The sequence below is a fragment of the Poecilia reticulata genome, chromosome 11 (genome assembly GCF_904066995.2).
Source record: "Poecilia reticulata chromosome 11, P_reticulata-male-v2, whole genome shotgun sequence".
In the NCBI taxonomy this organism is placed as follows: Eukaryota; Metazoa; Chordata; class Actinopteri; order Cyprinodontiformes; family Poeciliidae; genus Poecilia; species Poecilia reticulata.
In genome coordinates this window covers 16,735,398-16,759,389 of record NC_088840.1, presented here as the reverse complement: position 1 = coordinate 16,759,389, position 23,992 = coordinate 16,735,398, and the positions used below count along the sequence as shown (strand labels likewise).

Sequence of the window (23,992 nt, the reverse complement as noted above, 5' to 3'; positions counted from 1 at the left end):
ACCCGAACTCAGATGTGTACACTTCTGTCCTTTGCTAAATAAAATAAACTTTCCTGCATAGAAAATGGGTATTTTACATTCCTTGACTCACTTTTATAAGCTTAAGATTAGAGATAAGCCTCATGAGCAAGGGTGGGAGTGTTTTTGTGTCAAATGGAGAGGATCGAATTAGCATATTAATAGATTTTAGCTCCTCCTCCTCCACCATCAGTCCCCTCTGGATGGAGTGCTCTCATTCCTCCCTAAACTTTCTTTCAGTTGTGTTGCTCTGTCCTCGTTTTCCTCTCATTCACATGGAAACAATCGCTGTATTCCTCCCCATCTCTGTCTCTGCTTCCTTTGTTTAGGCGGCTCAATCTGTCCTCTCACTTTCTGTTTCCGACAAAAGACGATAACTCTGTGTTTGTTTCTCTGTGAACGCAGTAATTGCAGCTCCTTCTCTTTTGAGCACCAGCAGGCTGAAGCTCCTCTGGATCAGTTCTGTATGAGCTGGATTTGGCTTTGTGTTCTCGATAAAGGAGGATTTTACCCAGCAACCTGGCGGATTTATTCTCTCCCCTGAGCAACAGTTGCTTGAAACTTTCACAGTGACCAAGACGAGGGAGGTCAAGCACAAAGCGTCGTTTGAGTCTGAAAACCAACGATGTGTTTTCATCAGAGAAAAGGCACTAAGGAGTAACTGTGGAGCGGATAGGAAAGGAAGAGCATTGAAGTTTTGAGGGTCTCCAGGGAATCTTGTTGTTCTGTGTGAACTTTGGATGAAAGGAAAATATCAAGAGGACAAGTTTTGTTGAGCTGAAACTCTTCCCGGATCGGCCAACTCTGGAGGATTTTCATGCTGTTTTCAACACTTTAAAAATGGGCCTTCTGTCGATTTTACTCAGTTGGAAGTAACATTTTGCAAACTGTTGTGTAAGAGCTACTTTGCCCCTTCCAGGATGTATTTTTGTGTAAATTAGCGTTTGGATTATGTAAGAGCCTTCTGAAAGGCGTCTCAGGATCCTGCTGCGCTTGTTTATTTGACTTCGGCGCGTAGCGATGCGAGGCTGTGAAGCGCCGAGCTGCCTCTCCGTCCTCGGAGCAGACAGGCAGAGGAAGGGGCAGACATGCGTTTCTATGGCGATGAGCGGCTGCAGTCCTTTCCCCTTGTGCTGGGACCGAGGTATGAGTGAAATCTCCTCAGAGCACACACTCAGAAACATGCAGCAAGGAGCATGAGACCACTCACACACTGCGTGACATCTGACTCCATGGGAACTGGAGTTGGTATACCGGGAAAGCTACCAGTTCTTGCAGCAGAATGTGTGTTTGTATATGTCTGCGTGTGTGTGTGTGTGTGCCCCCTGTCCAGTCCTCCCAGGTGCAATTACCTTCCAAAACGTATCCATTTTCTTCTAATGGAGGACAAGCACAGGAAGGAAGGAAGGGAAGCAGAACAATGAAACTTGAGGCAGATCTGAAGCTCTGCTTTCTGATATTGACGACAGAGCAACACGTTTATGTTTCCAGATGAAGTTTACAGGAAGTGTGTCAATGTCAGAACTTCTTATTTAGGATAACATGGCCGCCTGTGGGGCATTGTCTGCTCTGGTTTATAGCTGCAGTAAGAGACTTGGCGCTGGCTGCAATTGCGTCGCTTCATTTCTCTTTGGTATCTTATTGTTCATTGTTTTTTTTAGTCTTTCCTAAGAACAATTCTATTGAAGAATGGATACTTACTGTACAGCGTTTACGTCAAAAGGGACAGGAAGGCCAGAGTAGGAAAACAGAAGCGAGGAGGACTCAGATGTGCAACGTTAGCGCTGGAACAATCTGGAGTTGACAGTAGATTTTACTGTTCAACCAACAACTGATTTACGACGATCATTCAGTATTTGTTTAATTTATGCTTTTGTCCCCATGTATCTTGTTTCTTTGATACAAAACAAAAGACAGCAAATATCCCTACTGGTGCTATGGTAATATAGTGAAACTATTCCACTATATACCTTTATATTGCTCATAAGTTTTTCCAAGCAGCAAAATATTGGCTTGTAAGTGAGGTTAAAGCAGCGGGGGCTCATTTCAGCCAGCTGAACACTATGTCCAGCAACAAGCAGGGGAGGGGCAGTTCCATCACAATTATATGTCAGTCTTCTAACAGATGGAGAAAACAGCGGTCACTATGGGGCCCTTTGGTGTCCTTTTAAATGGTTGGAGTAGGATAACGCTCAGCTTTAGAACCTTTTAACATTTTGTTGTACTGTGATGTTGCAAACTGATCCATGCCTTTGCATTCCATCAAAACATGATTAGTGGTTTCGTTTTTTTTCCGTTTTGTTTGTGTCGGATCATCAAATATTTTTCACTTTACTACTTACCTCAGAACATATGTTCTAAAACATGTGGCAGAAATCACTTCCTGCAAAACAAATTTTTTATTGAACTTTTACAGACTTCTAAAGTTCTGACTTATCATTTGCCCTTTTCTGGATACTATTTTCCTTATTGTTCAACTCATATTTAGTACTTAAAGGAATTACAAATAACTCCACCTCAACAGATTTTTACAGTTGTATTAGAGTTATTGTGTTTTACACCTGAGGTTGAATTTAAACGTCTTTGTTTTTGTTCTGGTAGCATCTTTAGAAACCTGAAAGTGTTGTAGTGTGTATACATTTCTAAAAAGGTTATAAACTGTATTTAGTGGACCATAACGACTCTTTATTGTCTGCTGACGTACCCAGATGAAAAATTCACGTCAATTAAGAAGTTATTTATTTTACGAGTTTAACTTTTTAAAATTCTAAAACATGCTAAATTTTAAAACTTTACTTTTACTTCTTCCTTTAACTTACCTCAGCTTTTCCTCTCTGAACCCTGCAGAATATGACAGACACCTAGCAGCGGCAGTCTCAGCAGGGAAAACCATGGCAACAGCCTATATGGACCCAAACCTGAACAATGCCTTCCTAGCAGGCGCCAAGTCTCGGCTGAGCGCAGGGGGATCGGACCGCACCATGGCTGGTTCCGTGGACAGGGTTCTGAAAGTCTTCCATTACTTTGAGACCAACACTGAACACAGCTTCTGGTCATCCAACATCAGATACGGAGATGCGACTGATGTCAGGGTAAGACACGCATTCACCTGTTAACTCCTACAAAGAAGGCTTTTTGTTCTGGAGATGCTTTAAGTTAAGACATGTAACAGTTTCCCAGTGTATGTCCCACAAATGGCTGAACCAGTAGTTCTAACAGGAACCAAGCACAACCCAGTAGTCTTACAAGTAAGCCTTAAAAGTAAGTTTGAGGTTTGCAACTTGCACGGATGTTTTGAAATTCAGCTTACAGTCACTACATGTAGGTGGTGTGATGTAACAGGTTTCCTTTCCGAGGTGTTAATCGCCCTGTTGCATATAATCCACAGAGGCTTTCTTGTTGTTTTTTCCTTCTGGTTTTGACCTGGAAGTTACAGCAATGGACCAAAAACAAAAAGTAACTGTATACATGAAAACATCTGCAGCAGGAAAACTGTTGTCAGTAATGACATAAAATGACTCCCATGATATTTTACTTCTAAGACTTGTTAGAAGTTGCTAACAGTTACTATCATTCAAAGAGAGGAACCCTTGAGTAAAAAAAAAATATATATATTTTTTTACATTCAGCTTGAGGCATGAATTCAAATATCACAACAGTTGTTTTAACACAGCTTGCCAGCTACAAACCTGCACCAGGAATCCAGTATAACACATCAGTCATATACAAACTAAAAAGAAGTGATCCAAGAACTGAGCCTTGGGGGACACCTGTATAAATTTCTTTTGAAAGAAGGATTTACAACATAACATTAAAAGTTCATACTCTGAAGCAGAGTAAAAAGTGAACATTTTCTGATGTTTTTGCAGCTTGCGGTCCAAGCTGTCAGCTCTGATAACAAAAACTCAACACAAGCAGCTTTTCTGCTTGCATGCATCTTAAGGGGCCAATTTTTTGTGTTTATTTAAGCCGCATTGAAGCACGCTTTTCATTTGAACCATGACAGAAAGTACCTAACTCAGTGTGAATTGTTAGTGGTCATGCAGGATATGTTACTGCATATATCCGCCCCACTCTTCTCCTTTAATCCCCATCTTCTTTGGTATCTAGGTCAGAGCCCCCAGCCTTTTTCATGGCAACACGCACGGTTCTCTGAGCATTATTATGGACGTATGATGTCTGCCAAGTTGTTTGGGTGGGGGCCTCATGTTAAATCGCTTGGAGTCAAAAAATGTACACAAACACACACACACACTTTGTGACCCGAAACAAAATGTAAGATGTGAACATAACCACCCTTGGAAGTGTTTGATGAAGCAGAGCTGAATGTTTGATTCTGTACAGATGTGCAGGTAGACTGAAGAAAAATGGATAAACCGATTAGTTTAGCCTGGTAGACATTCCTACCTTCTAACTGAATTTTTCTGGTCCTTCGTGAATGCAGGGGATCATCCAGAAGATTCTGGACATCAACAAGGTCCGTTGGACCTCATGCTTTGGCCTCCGACTCAGCAACAGCCAGTCCAGAGACCAAGTGCACTGGCTCCACCCGGACATGGGTGTGTCCCACATCAGGGAGAAATACGAACAGGCACGGTCCAACGAGGAGTGGAGGTAGGACGGGCAGGACAGGGGACCGTGTGATTAAATTCAGCCTCATCTCTTCTGTTTGGGCGACACGAGGCTAGTTTACTCAACTGTAATGATGTGGTGTGTGGAGCACCTGTGTCCAGCAAGACAAGCATGGGAATTACAGAAAACGCAAAAGGCTTACAAAGCAAGTTTTGCAGTATAACTGAATACAATATTTTTTTTTGGTGTGTTTTTCAACAAGAGGAGTGAGGAGTGAGAACAGTTTTTCTTTTTGGCAACTCAAGTGAGTTCTGTCCATATTCATTGGAATTTCTTTTGTTAAGGTGTTTTTTAAAAACATTTTAATGTAAAAAAAAATATTTTAATGTGCCATATGCAAGAAGAGATACTTCTTCTTGCATATGGCACCATAATACATATATTATGGAGGCTCCTGTCCACTCTTGAATAAATGTAGTGATTGAAAAACAATTTTTTTCTTACATTTACTTAATTGTCACTCCTTGATTTTAACGATACCCATCAGTATTTTGGTGTTCGTATTCTGTATTTATTGTTGGGTCTGTCGAGACTGAGAAGGAATCAAATTTCATATGAGAAGTGTGAAGGAACCCTGTAGCCAAAAATTATTTGTTCCCTGATTAGAAATAAAGCAGCAAATATTTGCTGAGTCACATTTATCATTTATCTTATGTTTTGTACGGTAGCTGTAGAGATCTGTTATGATTCACATTTAATTTAGAGTAATGATGGATGAGTAAAAATATACCTGTATTAAAGAGTTTTAGGGAAGAGAATGGGTTTTGTTTGTTTTAGGAAGCCTGAGATTAACCTTTCCAGTTGGTCTCCTGCTTTGGGTTGGCGTGACTTTTATGGGCGTTCAAAGTCACCCCACTAATTTAGCGTCAGCAGTCTGTCACGCAGCACTCTACGGTTGTTGATTTATTTGCAAATAGCATCAGATAAATTGGCATGACCTGAGTGTTTTTCAACCTTGTGTGTGGGGCTGTTCAGCCTGGATGTTAAGGCTGTGGTATATATTCACTTTATTGCGGCTGTCTTGGTGCTAATTCTGCTGTGAGGAGGAGACCTTTTCTCTGTGAACATAAAGACAGAGCGAGAAGCAGATGTCTGCTTTGTCTCGCTAAGTCAACAACATTCTCTTTGTTTGCATCTCTGTCAATGATGCTGGTTTACAATCCTCATTCGTATTCTTTCTCTGAGTGGTGATGTTTCTTAATGCCGTTTGTCCTAAATTATTTCTGGTTTTTCTTCTGCCTTTTGCTTATTTGTATTTGTAGAATTATTTCTTTCTTAAATTTGTGAGAGTTTCCTTTTCTTGTTCCCAACTAACAAGCGTCTGGGTGTTTGCACATTATTTATGATTGGTAATCTTGCATTTGCGTAATTAAATAGAGGTTCATAATTTATGCAAATCAATCCATCTTTTCGACTGTGAAAAGTGCTGAAGTTTTAGGCTTTGCCTTCTTCTCCTGCAGGTATGAGCTAAGGATTCGCTACCTCCCTAAAGGCTTCGTCCAGCAGTTTACAGAAGACAAACCTACACTCAACTACTTCTACCATCAGGTACACAACCACAACATCTAGATGGTGCATTGAGCTTTTTCACGTTTTGCCACGTAACAGTCACAAACCTCAGGACTTTATTTATCAAATCATTGCAAAGTAATGCATAATTGTGAACCTAGGGGCAGATAATGCATATTTTTCACAAGTTTTTACAAATAAAAATCTGCCATTTTCAACCATTTGACTCCAGAGGACAGATAATGACAGCATTAAATCAGAGATGCAAGCAAAAGACAGTTTGTACCTCTGGAAGAACTGCCAAAATTCACACCTCAGGTGGGAGATTATTGGCAGGACAGCTATTAGTTTGGATGCAAAAATGGCTTTATATGGGAGAAGAAATGTGTAAGAAGACCTGTTTACATTTTGCCACTAGGGCTCAGCAAACATGAGGAAGATTGAACTGTACTCAGTAAAAAAAAAAAAAAGAATACTAAAGAGCATGCAAAATGCTAAGTGCAGCAAAAAAAAAACAACAAAAAACTAACACTTCATTTGACCAGAAACACACAGTCCTCATTTGAAAACTTGGCGGTGGCACCGACATGCCTTGAGGATTAGCTTCTTCAGCAGGAACAGGGAAGGCGGATGAAGTTTAATGCAGGGAAAAGCTGGAAGAAAATCTGTTGAAAACTTCAAGAGTGTTCATCTTCCAGCAGGACAATCACCCTGAATATTCAACCAGATATGTAATGATATGAAGTCAAAGTATTTTCTTTAGTTAGAATGTTCTATTTTCATAAAATCCCAGTGCATTTCACTCAAGTTTACATTTGTAATGTGACAAAATGTGAAAAAGGTTTCATGGTTTGTAAATATTTTTTTGCAAGGCGATGTAGTCTTTGGTTGTTGGCCGCCAGCGCTGAGGCATATGGCGGTGCTGGAAGAATGTCTGTTTGGTTTCAGATAATCTGGGTCAGTAAAACGTGTGGGAGAAACTCGATTTTAAGATAAAAAGCGCTGGATATTTATGTTTCTTTCAGGTGAAAAATGACTACATGACACAGTATGGAGATCAGGTGGAACAAGATGTAGCGCTCAAGCTGGGCTGTCTGGAAATCAGGTAAAAAAAAAAAACCCCAATCATTGAAAAGCAATTCCTGGTGACTAAAAAGCAGCAGTATTCTTTACGAAGATTTAATTGCGTTCGCTGGAGTTGTTTCCGTGTCCGTCGGTCTGCCTCTGAGCTGCACTAATAACTCACGCCAGCATTAGTCAGTGTGTGTAATTCATTATTCAGAGCAGCAGACGTTTCTTTTTCAGATAGGACGTCAGTGAAGCTTTTCGCTTGTCTTCTCTTCACACTGAATATAGTTTAAGATGTTCATTTAAAGTAAAGTCCTTTTGTGATTGCCAACCAGTGTTGTCAATTATCTGACCGTTTTTATTCTGGTGTCCCACTTGTTTCGCTTCCAGGAGGTTCTTCAAAGAGATGAGAGGAAATGCTCTGGACAAGAAGTCCAACTATGAACTACTGGAGTAAGTGTTTCTCCTTTGTCTCTGTGCCAAAAAAGCTGAAGTAGAACCCAGAAATGTGTCTCCTTGCTTCCCCCAGCAACTCAAAGTATGTCCAAATAAGCATGTTTCTGCCCGGAAAATGTACTTGGGAATCAAGTAGCAACAGTTGTTTGAATTGAAGGTTATTATTCGTTTTTAAAAATAAATCTGGAAGTGCTAAATCTTTACACCAGCTGCAGTCAGATGGTGAAGAGAAAACTTCCTGAACTCTGTCAGAAGGTTTTTGCCTTCATGTTTGGCTCTGCTGTTGTCCCACTTTGGGCTCTTTGGCCGGTGGCTGTGAATGAAGAATTAACAACGCATGGTCTAAATTAGGCCCGGCTCTGACGCGTCCCGACTCTAACGAGCTGCTCACTTGCATTGAAAGGTTTTCCTTTGAACCTCTGCCTAACGAGCTTTCCAATTAACAAGAGAAGAATGTCCGCTGTTTCTTCACCGGCTCACGTTGTCACTTTGTGATCTCTTCGTCCTTCTGCCTGTTTTTTTCCTCCCAAGCTGCTCCTCTTTTGTTTTGCCTCTGTGTCCCTTGCTGTCTGTCTCTCTGTTGATTGGAAAAAGATGTAGTGTCATGCATATTTTAAACAAGCAAGACAAAAGAGAGGGAGGGCTGACAGTTGGCCAAAAGGGACTGCTAGGCCCTTGCTTAATAGTTGAAGACAGAAATCTTCTTTTTATATTAGGGTTTTTTATGATACTGCTTGCTTCAGTCGGTCCTTACCCGCCCATTTCAATTAATTTGAAAAAAGGTGTTACATAAAATGCTATCCTCCTTGATTGTCTCATTAGACACATAATGATTTTAAACCATACCTAACACTTACAAAGAACCAGACTTCCTTGTAATATTTAAAGTGGGGTCCTTGGATCTGACCGTGGCAGCATAAATAGTCTGTGGTAAAAAAAAAAGATAGTTGTTCATAGAAATACTTTCTCCCAGCAAATAAATAGTTTCTGAAAGCCGTCACTTTTAAGTAACAAGAAAAGACCTGAGCTACATCGTCCTTCATCTGATCATCAACTGTGTATACCAAGTTTTCAGATCATTGCTCGTTGTGAATCATGAGCAAATTTCCGTCTGTCAGACTTTATCGGAATGCAGTAGTTATGCAGTATTTTCTAGACAATCAAATGAAATGGAAGCCAATTGTACCTTTGCGACAAACTGCTGTTAATAAAATTTTTAAGTATCAACTTTAAGATCTTTCTCAATTAAGTTGTCTTTGATTTCACATGAACGCGTTTCAACAGGCAGAGAAATACAACATCAGTGTAACGTTAAAAAGAGAAAGTTTGTCGTTATAACAAGATTTATTTCTCTTTAAAACCAAAATATGTTCTTGTTTAAACAAGAAAAGTCATGAAAGGTAAAACCTCGCGGGATGTTTTAGTGTTGTCTAGAAGAAGTGACTAATTTTTTTCCATTGAGTAAAAGCGTTGTGTCTTAGCACATTAACAGGTGTAGGTTACAACACCACTCTTTGATGTTGAAGTAATTACTGAGTAAAGGAGACTCAAAGTTGAGGTCAGAGAAAGCACAAAAAGGAGTAACTTTAAAAGGAAACTGTATTAATATGCTAATTATGCTAATCGCTAAGCCTCATTGTTACAGTCTGCTCTTTCACACAGAGGCATGACATCACTTCTGTTATTAAAATAAATAATTAATGAACACTCAGCCTTCTAGATTATCTTGTCTTGAAATATTTTGAAGGTTGTTTGCAAAGAGACAGAAATTGCCTATAAAAATCTGATCAGTGCAGCTGTTTATATCTGAATGATTGATTAGTTTAAAAACATCCAGTGAAAATGGTCCAAACTAACTACAAATAATTGATCTCTCTTTATTTTCAAACACTTCACTAATACTGAAGCTAGCTCAGCCTTCATTCTGGCATTGTCTATGTATGGTGCATTTATTGACTGGAGTAATATTGGATTTTTAGGTGTCGGTGTGCAAGTCACTTATCAGGGCAAGTCAAACATAATATCATCTCATTCTGGTCCCCAGATGACTTCCTGTTGCATCTCTACAAATTAGTGACAAGTTGGAGTTGAATCCATTTTAGTTGAAAGGTCAGGTAATGGGTGTTTCTGTTCCATAAAATAAATCTGATTATGTCAGGATCATATTCATCATATTTCTTCAGACGTGCATGGAGATGTCATCTTTATATATAGTTGTTATAAACCCATACAACACTTTTGTTTTTTTTTTGCTGAATTGGAGTCGGAAGCTAATAACAAACCCCCATTAAACCTGCTTTACTTGTCCACTGTGACACTGAGACAAGAACAGGCTTAACCCAGTAATGGGATATTTTCTCATACTTTTTTATGATGCTGGAAACCTTAAGGCAGATGCAGCTTCAAGTCTGACAGAAACAATCCTCTAGCAGACTCTGCGATGAAAAACAGGTCTTTCATGTTTGCCTCTGGTTTTTTGGCCATATATTTCCCACACATTTTTAGCAAAGTACTGTAATGATGCTGTTGTGTAATATTGATTGGAGAAGTGACCTTTGTCGGAGAAAAGATGATGTAACCTCCCTCGGCTTTTCCTTGCTCCCTCTTTGCTCCTCTTTTTCCTCCTTCTGGAGTACTCATATTTTCCTCTGAGGAATATGAGTCATTAGTTAGCTTCCTGCTATAACACTGCACATCTTTCTTGGTCACTAAGATTCCCCTTTCTCCACTCTGGCCTGCATCACTCACTTTCCCTGCAAATTTCAGGACTTTATATCCATTTTCAGGCGAGGATGAATGAAACCTTCCTGTTTTTACTCTAGTACCTGTCTTGCCATGTCTTTCTCTTTCTCAAAGTGTCACAGCAGAGGAAATTTAGACAGCTGAGATCAGATAAAGAGAGAAATGCAAGCCATTTAACATTCCTCGTGTGATTACAGCTCTCTGATCTCTGCTTCTCTTTTCAGGAAAGATGTCGGTCTGAGGCGATTTTTCCCTAAAGATCTGCTGGACTCTGTCAAGGTGAGATGGTTTGTCCATATAAGGAGAGGCGGACTTCATATGCTTAAAGCTGCTTAAGCAGACGGGTGTTCTTGTTTTGCTTTACAATGTTTGTGAAAGAAACAGAACAAATCTTTAAGCTTGGTCTCTTGCATTTCATATCAGTTGTTTATTGTGTGTATTCCCAACACTTGAGCCACTGAAATAGTTTGTCTTGTTAATCTGTTATTTTTTTTTAGTCATATAAAAGGAAAACCTGCAAGCAGAGACAACAGCACCCTCTTGTCTGCAGCAAAAGTGACAGAAAACAGTAAAATTAGAACAACAAAACATCTATCTTTGCATTAAAGAATGTTCAGGCCGAAAGAGTAGTGAAAACAATGAAACTATGCAAAAAAAATTAATCCATTTATCCCAATGTCTTGTTAACAAAACTACATGTGATGATTCTTGTACCAGTATCACAACTTGGGTGTTTTAATTTTTTTTTTTTCCCAGTGACCTGAAGATGAATGAAACTCCCGTCAAACCTACAGGAAACATGCCAGATTAACAGCTTATCCAAATAAAAACATTTTAAAGCCCTAATACATTACTTTAACTCAAGGTTTTTCTCCCTTTGTCTCGACAGCAGGAATTTAAAATATATAACAATGATAGTTTGAACTTGGATAGCTGGAAGATAACGATAATAAAACTGAAACGATAAAAAGTGTTTTGCAACTCGTTCGGCACAAAGCTTCACCTTGAGGGGGCATTGCACCAGGGCTGTTTTCTGGGGTAAATTTCTACCTGGATAATCCGCCTTTACCCCAGTATGATCAGTGGAAACAGAGGGGGCTTATTAATGACCCCAACAAAACTACTCTGGTAGTTCCTGCAGTTAAAAGGCACCTTAATTACTTCACTCTTGACTCCCAGCAGCTGGTGTCACAATTCTCCATCTGCTCGATTAGAGTAGGTCAGTTTCTACCGCGTGACGCTGCTTCTACAGGATCCCTCTTAAATAAAGAAACTTTCCAGATCGTAACATGTGGTATTTGATGTGTTGTCAAGGAAAAAATAAAATAAAATAAATAATTTAAAAAAAAATCACTAAAATGTAAACTTCTTTCAAGCGGTAAGTGCATGGAAATTTGGAAAGGGGATAAAGTTGCTTTTGTTTCTTTACTTTTGAAGAAGGCTGTGGTCATGCTCACTTAGTAATAAATTCAGTAACCAATTAAAGAGTTTATTTCAAACTGAACGGATGTTACCGTGAAATAAAAGACGTGTGTGTGTATGTGTGTGTGTTTTTGCACGATGAAAGGTGTCAGTGATAAATTTACGGCACGTGTTTATGGGGAGATCTTTGTGCGTCTGCGTGTCTCTCGGTATTAAAAGTCTCGGTGACCCGAAAAGGTCCCGATGTCAGCAGGCGGGCAGACAGATGCTCTGCAGAGGGAGACGGAGTCTGTGACGGTACACGCTAGTGTATGTACACACGTTGTGTGTGTGTGACCTTTGGGTCACGGTTAAACCCACTCATTCATCCCAACAATGAGGAGGAAGGGGGAGGTGTTGAGTGCCGCTTCTCCCCCGTTCTCTCTCTCTTCTGCCAGTCCAGCAGGGCCGACTCTCCTCTCATCACCTGCCTTCCTTCTTTACCTTCTTTGTCTTCTTGTTCACTAAAAATGGCCTCCGTTTTCTCTCATTAAGTCTGTTTCTTTAAATCATAAAGTCGCGACAATTTATCAATTTGTAAATTGATGAATATGGCATTATTGTCTTGTATGCATCTATTATAATCAGCAAACCGAATGACCTGTCAATCGTTGCTTTTAATACTTTTGATCATATTATCAGTGTGAGGCAGACGAACCGATTCTTGTAGAGTTGGACTAAAATGACATTTGTGCTGCTTTTTACAATTCACACATTCACATGTGTGCGGGGGTCCGAACAGGGAGGGAGCGCAGCTGCCATTTACGTTTCTGTCGTTCGCTCTGCCGAAAGGGAACCGTGGTCATTTAATGAGATTATTCTCCCTCAATAGACTCTGCTCTCACACACGCACATTCAGCCCGGAGCAGATGGCTGCGGTAGTAAGCAGTAACTTATGTTAGCTGTTATAAAGAGCAGAGTCTGTTCATTGGTATCGACAGCGGGTTTAGTGAAAATGACCTTTGGAGATCAAAGTTTGAAGCAACCGCAGCTTGATTTGACAAGCTTGTCGCTCTCGTCGGATGAATAGCATATTGAAATACCGTCTCATGGTGTTAAAGTGGCTTCATTAGCTTGTTCCATTATTGTCATGGACTCTTAATAATAAAACACTGGCCTTATTGTGTTAAGTTTTAAAGTAAACTCAGAGATGGGGTGGGCAGTTTGATGGTATAAGGTGGTGGAGGGTTTAGGATATGCTGACAACCCACTGCAACTTTCTGAATCAGTTTTTCACGTGGAAAGAGAGACTGTGTTGACATTTGCAGCTTTTTCAAAAATGGAACATTTCTGTAGTTTCACATCTAACAGCAGCTGTTTGTTTTTGCAGAAAATATTTGTGAATAAATGACAGATGTTTCTAGAATGTTTTGAAAACTAATGAATTACATAATTGATCCTAATTGATCACAGTAAATCTGGAGAAATTTTTTTTTGCTTTAAGTTTGTGCATGTTCACTATATGATTGAATATTTTTACTCAAAAGTCTGTGTTTCCTTATAAAAACATAAACATTTGAAAATGCAAAAAAATTTAATTATTGTTAGCGCACTCTTTATTACTGCAGCTATGACTTTATATCTGAATTTCTACGAAACCTTGAAGTGCGGGATCACCGGCAAGTTTAATTCTGGAATTTTACTTCTTCGTTTTCCGTATGTGGATCATTATGAAAAAAAATTAACTCAAAAATATTTGAGTTTTGACTTTACTCCTTTTTCATGATCAAAAAGATAAAAATCTAAATTTCTGAAAAATAAAGCCTCTCATTTATCTTTGACTGTTTATCAATAACTCAAATGGTCAGATTTGTTGGATAAAAACTCAAATTGGGAACTGAACTAATTTAAAAAACATCAATTTCTGCTTTTTTTTAGCCTAGTCTCTTAAAAATTAGAAGAAGTTAAGATAGCTTATCCTTTAAGTAATAAAACAAGAAACATAAAAATTTCCATTTTCTTTTTTTGATCAATTTATGCAAACAAAACTTAAGGCATTAAGGGCTAAAATCTGCCATTTAAAGAATCTGTATTTGTCCAGGTTAACCCAGATTTGACTAATCTAAGGTAGTAGAGATGGGAAGAAAGACGTGGGAAATAAGTTCAGTTTCTATAACATATAGAAACTGAAACCTAGATTACTAAATGTTTTCTTCACATAAATATTAAAAAATATAAAAACGGACAGAAATCTAATAAGTTTTACTCTAGAAAAGTGTGGTATTTGGAAATGGAAAACATTGTAGGAACCGTTTTAAATGCACATCAGCCATGATGGATCTTAATGTTGGTAATCAGCCCAGTTGGAGAGTTTGCTGGCGTAGCCACGGTTAGCATGGTGATGTGGAGGCTGATAGCCAGCTGCAGTGCTTCCTCTCAGGAAGGGTGGACATTTTTGTGTGTTTGTGGTGGAATTCTAGGAATTAAAACAGCAATCCTTTCTGGAGCACGAGCAGCACTTAAAAACATGAAATCCTGAGTGTATTTTCACATCTGCCATTGTTGATGTGTGAACACTGGGATATTGTTGAGAAACATGTGTGTCTGAGTGTGTATTGTGTTGATTTGTTGATTCCCCTGAGCTTAGCAACTGGACAGCTGGCAGCAGCGCTCTGTAATGCTCAAAACTGTACTCTACAGTATTTACGATTGAATTATACATTTTTACTGCAGTGATTCAAAAAGGTTTCGATGGACTTGTCTGCAGTTTTGTGATGCTACAACCATAAACCAGCGTGTTTTAGTGCATTGGTCCAACCCAAAAATACCTCATAATTATGAGGCGAGAATAATTTGCAGTTTTTACCAAAATTTTTACAAGTGAAAATAAAAAATCTGTTGTGCATTTCTGTGCAGTTTTGCTTTTTAAAATGCATATGTTCAAATTTTACATGCAAGCCACAAACGTTTTGACTTACATTTGGATGCATGTGAAGTACGAGTGTGTATAAGTGTTTTGATTGTCTTTATTTTCATTCTCATCATAAGTAGGTAAGGTTTTGTAAATCATGTATTATTGTTCCTAGATAGATTTACCGCCATCTGTCTGCTCTTCAGTGACGTAGAGCACATTTAAAAAAAAAAAAAAACCTTTTTAGGTCAGCTCTACAATCTACTCTAGAAAGATTAGTTTATTATGTGTGAAGTAATTTAGAGTCCCTGAATAGGCCAAGTCATTGATGTTTAGTTTTGTAACTAATATGGTCAGAGTGCCTTTGTTTAGTTATTGATCCGAGCTGAGAATGAAGTGCACAGGTCAGTTTAATTGGAAACAGAGTGGACTATTAGTCAATCAATGTCTGTGGCTGTACATTCATGCAGGGAGATAAAAATACAGCCGCCTCTACTTCATCCTGTCAGACAGTTTTTTTTTATTCATCTATTTTTTGATCCACCAACTACATAACAGTTTAAAAAAATATCTTTACTCACTTCCTGCTTCTCTCCAGGCTAAAACCCTCCGGAAGCTAATCCAGCAAACATTCAAGCAGGTGGCCAATCTCAACGACGAGCAGTGCATCCTCAAGTTCCTGGAGATACTCGCACCAATTTACCGCTACGACAAGGAGTTCTTTAAATGTGCCCTGGGGGTAAGTGTCTCCCAAGTTACTCCTCAGAAGCAGGACTTTGTGTCCCTCTGTGTGCTGCAGAAGCACTAGATTGACCCCTGTTGGTGGCATCCGGTCCTGCATTAAGTCTTTTTTTCCCCCTCTCGTCTCTTACAGTCCAGCTGGGTGATTCAGGTAGAGTTAGCCATCGGGCCAGAAGAAGGCATCAGTTACCTCACTGATAAGGGATCAACGGTAAGTATCAGATGCACACTTACTAATGAAGACTCTATTTCATAATTATACACGCTGTTATTTTGATCTGTCACTTGAGTTTGCGGTTGCAATGTCACAAAATATGAAAAGGATACCGAGGTGCTTTTGGCTTTGTGGATCTCAGCAAAATCGATCAATCGCAATCATTGTTACATATTGCTGAACCATTTGATTTTTTTCTTGTGCTTCTCTGTCTCCAGCCAACACATTTAGCAAACTTTAACCAAGTCCAGTCCATCCAGTACTCGGCTATGGAGGAGAAAGACAGGAAAGGCATGCTGCAGCTGAATGTAGCCGGAGCTGCTGAGGTACTGTCTGTCTGTCTGACTGTCTGTCTGTCTGACACACTGTGACCTCCTTCTGGAAATAATTCAGGTCATCTGCCCTGGGTGTAAATATTGTTCTCCACCCAATCCTGATATGCAAATATTAGACTTTTTTTTCTCTCTTCTTTTATATATTGAAGAAAATTTGTCATTTAAAATCAACAAAGATTCATGTTTTTACAACCATCTGTTTAAAAAAATGTATACTTTAATGTGCACTGCCTGCAACATTTATTATAAGAAGTTTAAGAAGTGTTAAAATAAATGTATTTTTATTGCAGATTCAAAATCTCACTCTGAAACTTTTATAAAAATCTTCTCTTTCTTTAGTTGGAAATAAATCCTCTGGCAACCTCTGGCAACTTTATTAGTACATATAATAATCTCTAGTTACTTTAGTTGTAAAGTGAATGAGGGTACAGTCTATTGAGGGAATCTACGTTGCAGTCAGTTGTTTTAGAAGCAACCCAGGGGGAAAAAAAAAATCACTTTTATTTCCTACCATCACAAATGTAAACATGGAGTTTGTTAATCTCTGGTGTAGAACTTCAGTAGAATTTCTACAGAATTTAAACTCCTAAATTTAAAATTCTGTCCTATTGACCAAAGGGTGGACTGTCATTTTTCCTCACTGATTTAAAAAAAATAAACTTATCCACAGGTTGTTGCCCTTGCTGAATTAAAATACCCAAACTGAAGGTTTTGTTCTTCAATAAGAAAAATATTGTATTACTGAGGATTTTCACGCATGTGGCTGGAGTTGTATATCATTTGTCTTTTCCTTCTCGTGGTTGACGCTATAATTTTGATGTCTGGATGTTAAGCGCTGTGGAAACAGGAAAAGCATGTCGCTCCATGTCTAACATCTAAGCAATGCTTTGATTAACTTGAGTCAGTATTGGTTTATTGGCGTTGGAAGCGCAGGATTTACAAACACATCGTTGGTGCTGTTTGTCAGAGAATAGTTTTCCCTGGTGTCAGAGGCAGCTGGAAACCACATGGATTAAACTTTCTGCCTATTAATTGATCATGCGTGTGTGTATATCTTTGTGTGAGATCATCTCTCTCTGTGTGTGTGTGTGTGTGTGTTTACTCGTACAGCCTCTCACAGTTACAACAGCGTTGCTCACCACGGCGGAAAACTTGGCTGATTTGATTGATGGTTACTGTCGGCTCGTCTCCATGGAAACGCACTCGTTCATTGTCAGAGTACAGAAAGGTGGGTGCAAAGGATGACTTAGAAATATTAATCTACAAGGAGCAAATGAGCACTGGATACACACATTTCAGACCTGCTGTGACATTTTATAGTTTCTTAAATTTAGTTTTGAAAAAGTACTTGTTCACATGGAAATCAAAGGAAATGTATTAATTTTCCTGTATTTTGAGTTTTTGGCTACTTTTCAGTCTGCTCTACGTTCTTTTCATTCACAAATATGAATTTAAAACATTTATTTTGGAGTTTTTATTGACCAGAATATGAGTCACTAAACAAAAAATTATATGAGATTTTAATTTCTTCCTGTATATCAGCAATCATTAACTTTAAATATTTTAGTGATGTAAATGTCCCATTTTTATTAATATGTATTATAACAGTAACATTTTTACATAGAATGTAAATAACTCCTTTCCTGATGCTGAGGTCAGTTATATTGTGGAGATGATTAATTACATTTTTTTACATTTAAACTACCAAAGCACAGACTGAGTAGTTGTTATTGTAAATCCTTGGTAAATAGTAGCTTTTTTTTTTTAATTAGTGTTGCGGCTTTTCAGATGATTTTCTTTCATTGTAAAACATTAAATGACTCAAACATTTTTCACATAATCCAATTGTATATAGTTTTTGTTCTCTGAGTGTTTTGCACAGCTAACTATAACAAATTTGATTTGCGTCTCCTGAGTTTGTTTTGACCGCAGTGTCTGCTTTTGTCCTCTAGAGGGAGAGAGAGCTCTGCCTTCCATCCCAAAGTAAGTCCCTGAATCCGTCATGCTCACATGTGGCTCCTGTCAAAGCTTTAAGACCTCACATTGGGAATACAAGCAACATTCTTGTGGGTTTACCACGCTGATTGAGCTTGTAGTTTGAAATCAGCACAACTGATATGAAGGACTTGTTTATTTTTCTACAGAAACATTGGGTGATTAGTCATTTGATAATATTAAGTTTCTTGGAAGATGAGTGATTATCAACATCAAAATCTGTTTCATGGTTGTTTTCTTTAAAAACATTGAACCAGAAAACCAATGTACATGTTTGGGCATTTAAAGCTTAATCTAATTTTTTCCAGAGAATCTGTTTGTCTAAGGGTGTTTCCCCAGAAGACAGAAATTCCTAATTTCTAGAAACAGCCACATCTATTATAGATTTTTTTTTCCACCAGTGGCTAAAACAAGATAATGCAAAGTAAAACTAAATTTTCTAGCAAAAAGAAAAATTCATGGTAAATACTGATTACTCAGAATAGAATAAAACTTACCTTAAACAACAATTCCCTGCACTATTTATATTTTATATTCCTGTTTTAAGCCTTTACTTCAGAAACACTCAGCCTCTCTCTATTTTTGGTGGTGATGTTTGTTGCTTAGTAACCCACTCACTCTCACAATAAAAGAAAAAGTCTGACAATTTTCCAGTATTTGAAGTTTGTGTTTATCTATATTTCAATCAAAGATCCAACTCTCTGGAGATCAGGTAGTTATTTGCAGCCTGGCCACACATTTCTCTCTTTCTCGCTGAACTTCAAACATGAGCAGTTTTGCTTACTTTTCAACCTAAATCTCTCCCCCTCACTCTGTTTCCTTGGTCAAATAAGGAGATAAAGAAGGAAGCCAAATATTTTCCACTTTGGGTATTTAAACACTCTTAGTCTCCTCCTTCCTCTCACTTTGCTCGCTGCTTATCCTTTCTCATTCCCTCTTCAATTAGTGACGTTAAGACCTTAGTGGAGCTCAGCTGACAGAGCAGCAGACCAAGGAAGAGAAACCGTAAGGATCGGTCTACAGCGAGACACAGTCATGGTTTCCTTTCTCTGCTTTTAGCGAGCTGCATGAGGGAACGCGAACATGTCGTGGCCGTTTAATCTGTTTACATGAGCTCACTTATGGAATCACTTGGGATTTTTCACAGTTTTTCTTGGACTAGGAACGTTTTTAGTTGTTTACGTGTTGACTGAATTGGTTTTCTCTGCTTTTTCTGTTTGAATTCAGAGTTTCCAACAATGAGAAAAAGTTAGAGGCAGTCCGGAGCGGAGTAAGAACGATCTCTGTTTCTGGTAAGATGCAGAGCCATGCACAGGCTGATTTGAGATATCTTCTTTCCACTTCCTCCAACATCTGCTTTTTCCACACTTCCTCTCCCTCTCTCTTTTCCTGCTGCCTTTTGTTTCTGTCCTTACTTGTTTTCCTCACATCCATTCACTCTTGTTTTTCCTCTCACTCCATCGTCCTCTTCCCTCACCTGATTGGCTAAAGACCTAGCGACATCGACGTCCCCCAAGCCAACCAAGGCTCGGCGTTTGCTCCTCCCCTTTGTCTTCTGTTCAGACTCGCCGCCCAATGGTATTGCTGGCTCTTATTGGAGTAGAAGAGCATGTGCATAAAATTGTGATGTGGCGGAGTGAAATTTCTGACCATCATGGTTCTTTCAGGAGAAACAAAATAGGCACTGAGAGCCTATAAAAAAAGAAGCCCTCATTGCCTCTGGAAAATACATAAAGTCTAAGGTTTCTTTGCCTATTTTATAGTCCCTTACTGCTCCAGAAAGAGACTGCAGTTGAAATGTTTTTTTGGCAGGAGTACCTTGAACATTTTGTCTCTTTCTGATGTAATGTTGAAACGGTTTGCGTTTAACCGTTGGAGCTGCTGCATCCCAATTGGCCAACGTTTACAAGCTCTTCAGTAAAAAGCAGCGTTAGTTTTGCCTGCTTGCTCTGGCATATTTACTGTTGCAGAATTTAATCAATTTAACATTTTACATTGTTGCATAAAGCCGTTGCATTACTGACAAGAAGACTTAACACAATATTTAAAAAATTCATTATAAATTCATAATAATTTATGTGGATTGAAGCCTGAACAACCTGAAGACATGAATTAAAAACTGTAAAAAATAGTTTTCCTTTTAAATAACTTTTTACTGGATTCACACAAAGATTTAGTTCCATTTCCACTGATGAATGTTGCGATGACTCTTTGATCATAATTAAGGTTCATATTCGGGGAGTTTTAGCATCTCAGCCACTGAAATATACATCAAATGTGAGTGAAGGCAGTGAAAGTTTATCCAACAGATCTGATATGTTAGCAGGATTTACATGCATGGCATCACTATTGATCATCAGAATTGAAATGAACTAACTTTGAGGCTTTTTCAGTCACTCACCGCACGAACACCGTGAGTGTGGTGCTCACCGTGACCTGGTAGAACATTTGGTGCATTCGGTAGGAAAAAAAGACAGAATTTTTGTGTTTCTGGTCCACTGTTTAGTGTACCTTGTCTATGAAAATCTGGACTTTGACTGGGCCATTTTAACACAAAAATGCATCCAAACTCAGTTTTCTTCCTGTATTTTGCTCAATTTATCAGTTCTGATCCCTGCATCAGAAAACAACATCATGCTGCCAACACCAAGTCTCAGTGTGGGCATGCTGTGTTTAGGGTTAGTGTCATATTCTTGCTCCATATACCATCTTGAGTTTAGGCCGTAAAGTTAAATGTTGGGCATCTTCTGCCACATGTTTGTTGCGTGGGTTTTTGGAGAAATGACACACGTATCGCTGACGGAAAACTTCCTATGAAGGTTTCTTTCAGCGATGCCGTTCTTCTTGACACCCTTGGGTAATGACCAGGTTTTTAGAGTGAGCAATAAAACTTTGGGTCCATGATTTAGCATCTCCCCAGATTTTAATCCCATCCAGAAAGTATGGCCAAACCTAAAAAAGCAAGTGAACAAAAACAAGTTGTGAGAAACTCAAAGCCCTGAGAAAGTACTAGTGGGTCACTGCAGTGAAGACTGCAGTGAACTGTTATTAGTGCAGAAGAAGGAGAAATGTGCTTAGCTACAGCAGAGACTCTACTGAAAACCCATTTTGACTACTTCTAATGAGTAATAATTACACACTGTCCGTCTCCACATATTTGTATTGCACTGAATGAAATCTGATTCGTCCTGCTTTCCCCTGACCTTTGCCCTGCTTTGGACAGTGTTTCTTACTAACCGCAGTGCATTACTGAAAGTCAGCTCTCATTTTCCAGAAAAGAGTTCTAACTAGCTGCTTGTACAGTCTTTTGACTTGTCATGCTCTAACCTCTCTGTTTGTTTTTTTTGTCCTCTTCTCTTCTCTCCTCTCGGCTTCTCTGTCTTCCGTCCTGCTGCCATCTCTCCTCTGCTGTCCCATTTCCTGCATGCTCTCCTGGACCTCGCAGAAGACCTTAGCGGGGACGGTAAAGTTACACTGTTGTTTATCAATCTCTGTATTGTTCTTTCTTTCTCGTGCTGCCCTGGCTGCACACTGGCTGCAGCCTCCAGGGAAAGGGTAGCATGTGTGTATTTTGGTGTGCGGCTTGACGTGATGCTTACATTCCTGCATCTTTAACAAAAGCTGTGTGCGCTTGTATGTAAATTTACTGTGGTTTAAGCAAAGTAGGGACAAAAAAAGACAATGAAATTCAAAGTTAAGTTGTCACCTACTGCATAATCTAATTTTCCTGCTGTGTAGAGCAGCATAATCAGCTCTAATATCTGATTTAAAAAAATCTTTTTGAAAATGCGATACTACAGAGTATAAATATGTCTGCTTTAAATCAAAGAAACCCACAAAAAGCAGAATTAGTAAACCCACAATTGCTCTGTTAAGGTTTCCCTTTCTCTCAAGAAACAGACACCCAGACAGCCACACACAAAGCAAAATCTGCAGTCTTGAACATTTACACTTGCGCACACATAAGGACCAGAGCAGGGAGAGGTTTGCTGGATTCTAACGTCGGTGCATTCCTGGCTATAAGGAGCTGGCTAAATCATACACACTTAGACACAGAAACATGTTAATTTTCTCTCCTCCGAGCTGAAACGGACTGAAGAGAAATGTTCATCCCTGCTTAGAATGCGTCTCCAACTGAGTAAGACTAAACGGCAATCAGCTCAACGAAAACGAACCCATTTTGCAAAATATCCCCCCCAAAAAAGCAAGTGTATAGTGCAGGTCAGAAACTATGCTACAAAGTACAAATCTTTGGCTTGAAAATAGATTAGAAAGAAAAAAGTTTGGAAAAACTGACATAAATAAAACGCGTTGCTAAGAAGTGGTTGCATGTTGTTTATATGTCCTTTTTACAAGTTAGCTGCTTTAATTTGACTTTCATCGGTGGTCATCTATGTTGTCTATAGTGAGCTTAGATAAATAAGCTCCTTGTCCAGTTCACACCTACTCACCAACTCGGCTTTCAGACATCTTAGAAAGACAGCAAGGAAACTGAGGTAGATTTTGAATGAGCAGATAAATATAAACTGAACAAATGATCCATTCAGATTTATTTTAAAGGGATGGTTAGGTACGACTAATTGCACCACTTAGGATTTTGTTAAAATCAGTTTTTTTTTTTCAACATCACCTTTTTTTGTTTTTTTTTACCCAAATCAAAGGTTTTTTAATTCGAGTACCAGGAGTTCCTCTAAATATGTCAAAAATAAATAAATCACTGATGTAAAACCCTGATCTGACCTGCAGCAGTTGCAGGTTAGAAACATGCCTACTGAAGTTTCTGTTGCATCTAAATGAGCCGTTCCTCATTGTGTTGCTTGTTCTGCCTGGCCTGCCTCATTTAACAGACCAGTAGTTGTTATTTCACATGTTGCTCTTTCTGGGATTTCTCGAGACAGAAATCAGCCACAGCGAGCTTATTTCACGTAAATTAGTCCGACTCCCACCGAGCCTGATAAATCCCGAGCAGAGCTGTGGGAAACGTTCAGGACAGCAGATGTTCGACTCCAGTTTCCAACAGCTGAGTCTGCACGCTGATTTTATTTTAAACACCACCATCTGGTTACACTGACTCGGCCCACCTTTTGCCTCCCTTTTCCCTGCTGGCTCTGCTCTTATCCTCGCCCTGCCTCTTTCTATCTTGTCTTATCTGCCTCACTTGTCACTGATTTCATCCTAATTCATCCCCCACCTCCGCCAACAGTTTTAGCTCTCGCTCCAGTTTCTCCCTCATTTCTTTCTTTTTTTCTCCTGCTTTCGCTCTACTCCTCCTCCTCCTTCTTCTTCTCCTGCTCCACCTCAGTAACTCCCTGCTATCCAGCTGCTCTCAAACAGACAGATATTCACAACACATGCTCAGCTGACGCGATCTGCCAAGCGTTTGTGTGTGTGTGTGTGAGAGAGAAAGGGAGGGCGTTAAGGACGGACAGGAGAAACGAGCCGGACTTGCTTCACTTTTACGCTTTCTTCAGTTTTGTGAGTAGTAATGTGTGCCAGCTGTAGTATTCTTATATTCTTCTATTTCTGACCTTGCAGAGACCGACGACTATGCAGAGATAGTTGATGAAGAGGATACGTACACCATGCCCTCAAGTAAGTTTTTTTCTTTTTCCATCTTCTTTGCTCGATGTCTATCAGCTGAAGAAATGTTTCGTCTTCAAACCAATGCGACGTTTGCGCGTCTGTCAAGTCCTTCCGTTTTGTTTTGCAGCCTAATTATCGGAATGCTGTGTGAGTCGTTTCCATGAAGTGCGCTCACAACAGCAACATCATAAGTTGCTATAAACCACATTCGGTCAGAGCGCCGCTGTACAACTTAGGCCGGTTTTTCCGTTTTCTATTAACAGCAAAGACATTAGTTGGAGGTTACAAATCATAGACTACAGATGTGGTTCCTGGAGACATGTGACAGATCCATTCAGATGTCCATAAAAACCCTCAATATGTCGGTGCGCTTGGCTGTACTTCTGT

At 39.2% G+C, this 23,992-nt stretch overlaps 1 protein-coding gene across 16 annotated transcripts in view; it reads left to right on the top strand.

The window, feature by feature from the left end:
* ptk2aa (protein tyrosine kinase 2aa) overlaps positions 1-23,992 on the top strand; it is a 64,673-nt gene that overhangs the window by 23,108 nt on the left and 17,573 nt on the right. For 4 of the 16 annotated variants that reach the window (XM_081612166.1, XM_081612165.1, XM_081612159.1 and 1 more), the window contains 15 exons: positions 2,866-3,110; positions 4,463-4,632; positions 6,111-6,198; positions 7,185-7,264; positions 7,618-7,680; positions 10,650-10,704; positions 15,336-15,476; positions 15,612-15,689; positions 15,911-16,018; positions 17,138-17,255; positions 17,980-18,010; positions 19,250-19,314; positions 19,514-19,600; positions 21,468-21,485; positions 23,558-23,614. In XM_081612166.1, the coding sequence (XP_081468292.1) occupies positions 2,910-3,110; positions 4,463-4,632; positions 6,111-6,198; positions 7,185-7,264; positions 7,618-7,680; positions 10,650-10,704; positions 15,336-15,476; positions 15,612-15,689; positions 15,911-16,018; positions 17,138-17,255; positions 17,980-18,010; positions 19,250-19,314; positions 19,514-19,600; positions 21,468-21,485; positions 23,558-23,614 (1,360 nt within the window). In that variant the 5' untranslated portion in view covers positions 2,866-2,909. Of the gene's footprint in view, positions 1-208; positions 1,163-2,865; positions 3,111-4,462; positions 4,637-6,110; positions 6,199-7,184; positions 7,265-7,617; positions 7,681-10,649; positions 10,705-15,335; positions 15,477-15,611; positions 15,690-15,910; positions 16,019-17,137; positions 17,256-17,979; positions 18,011-19,009; positions 19,028-19,249; positions 19,315-19,513; positions 19,601-21,467; positions 21,486-22,704; positions 23,615-23,992 lie in introns of those variants that run through there. The other 12 variants (XM_081612160.1, XM_008422129.3, XM_081612164.1 and 9 more) reach the window with 9 other exon arrangements.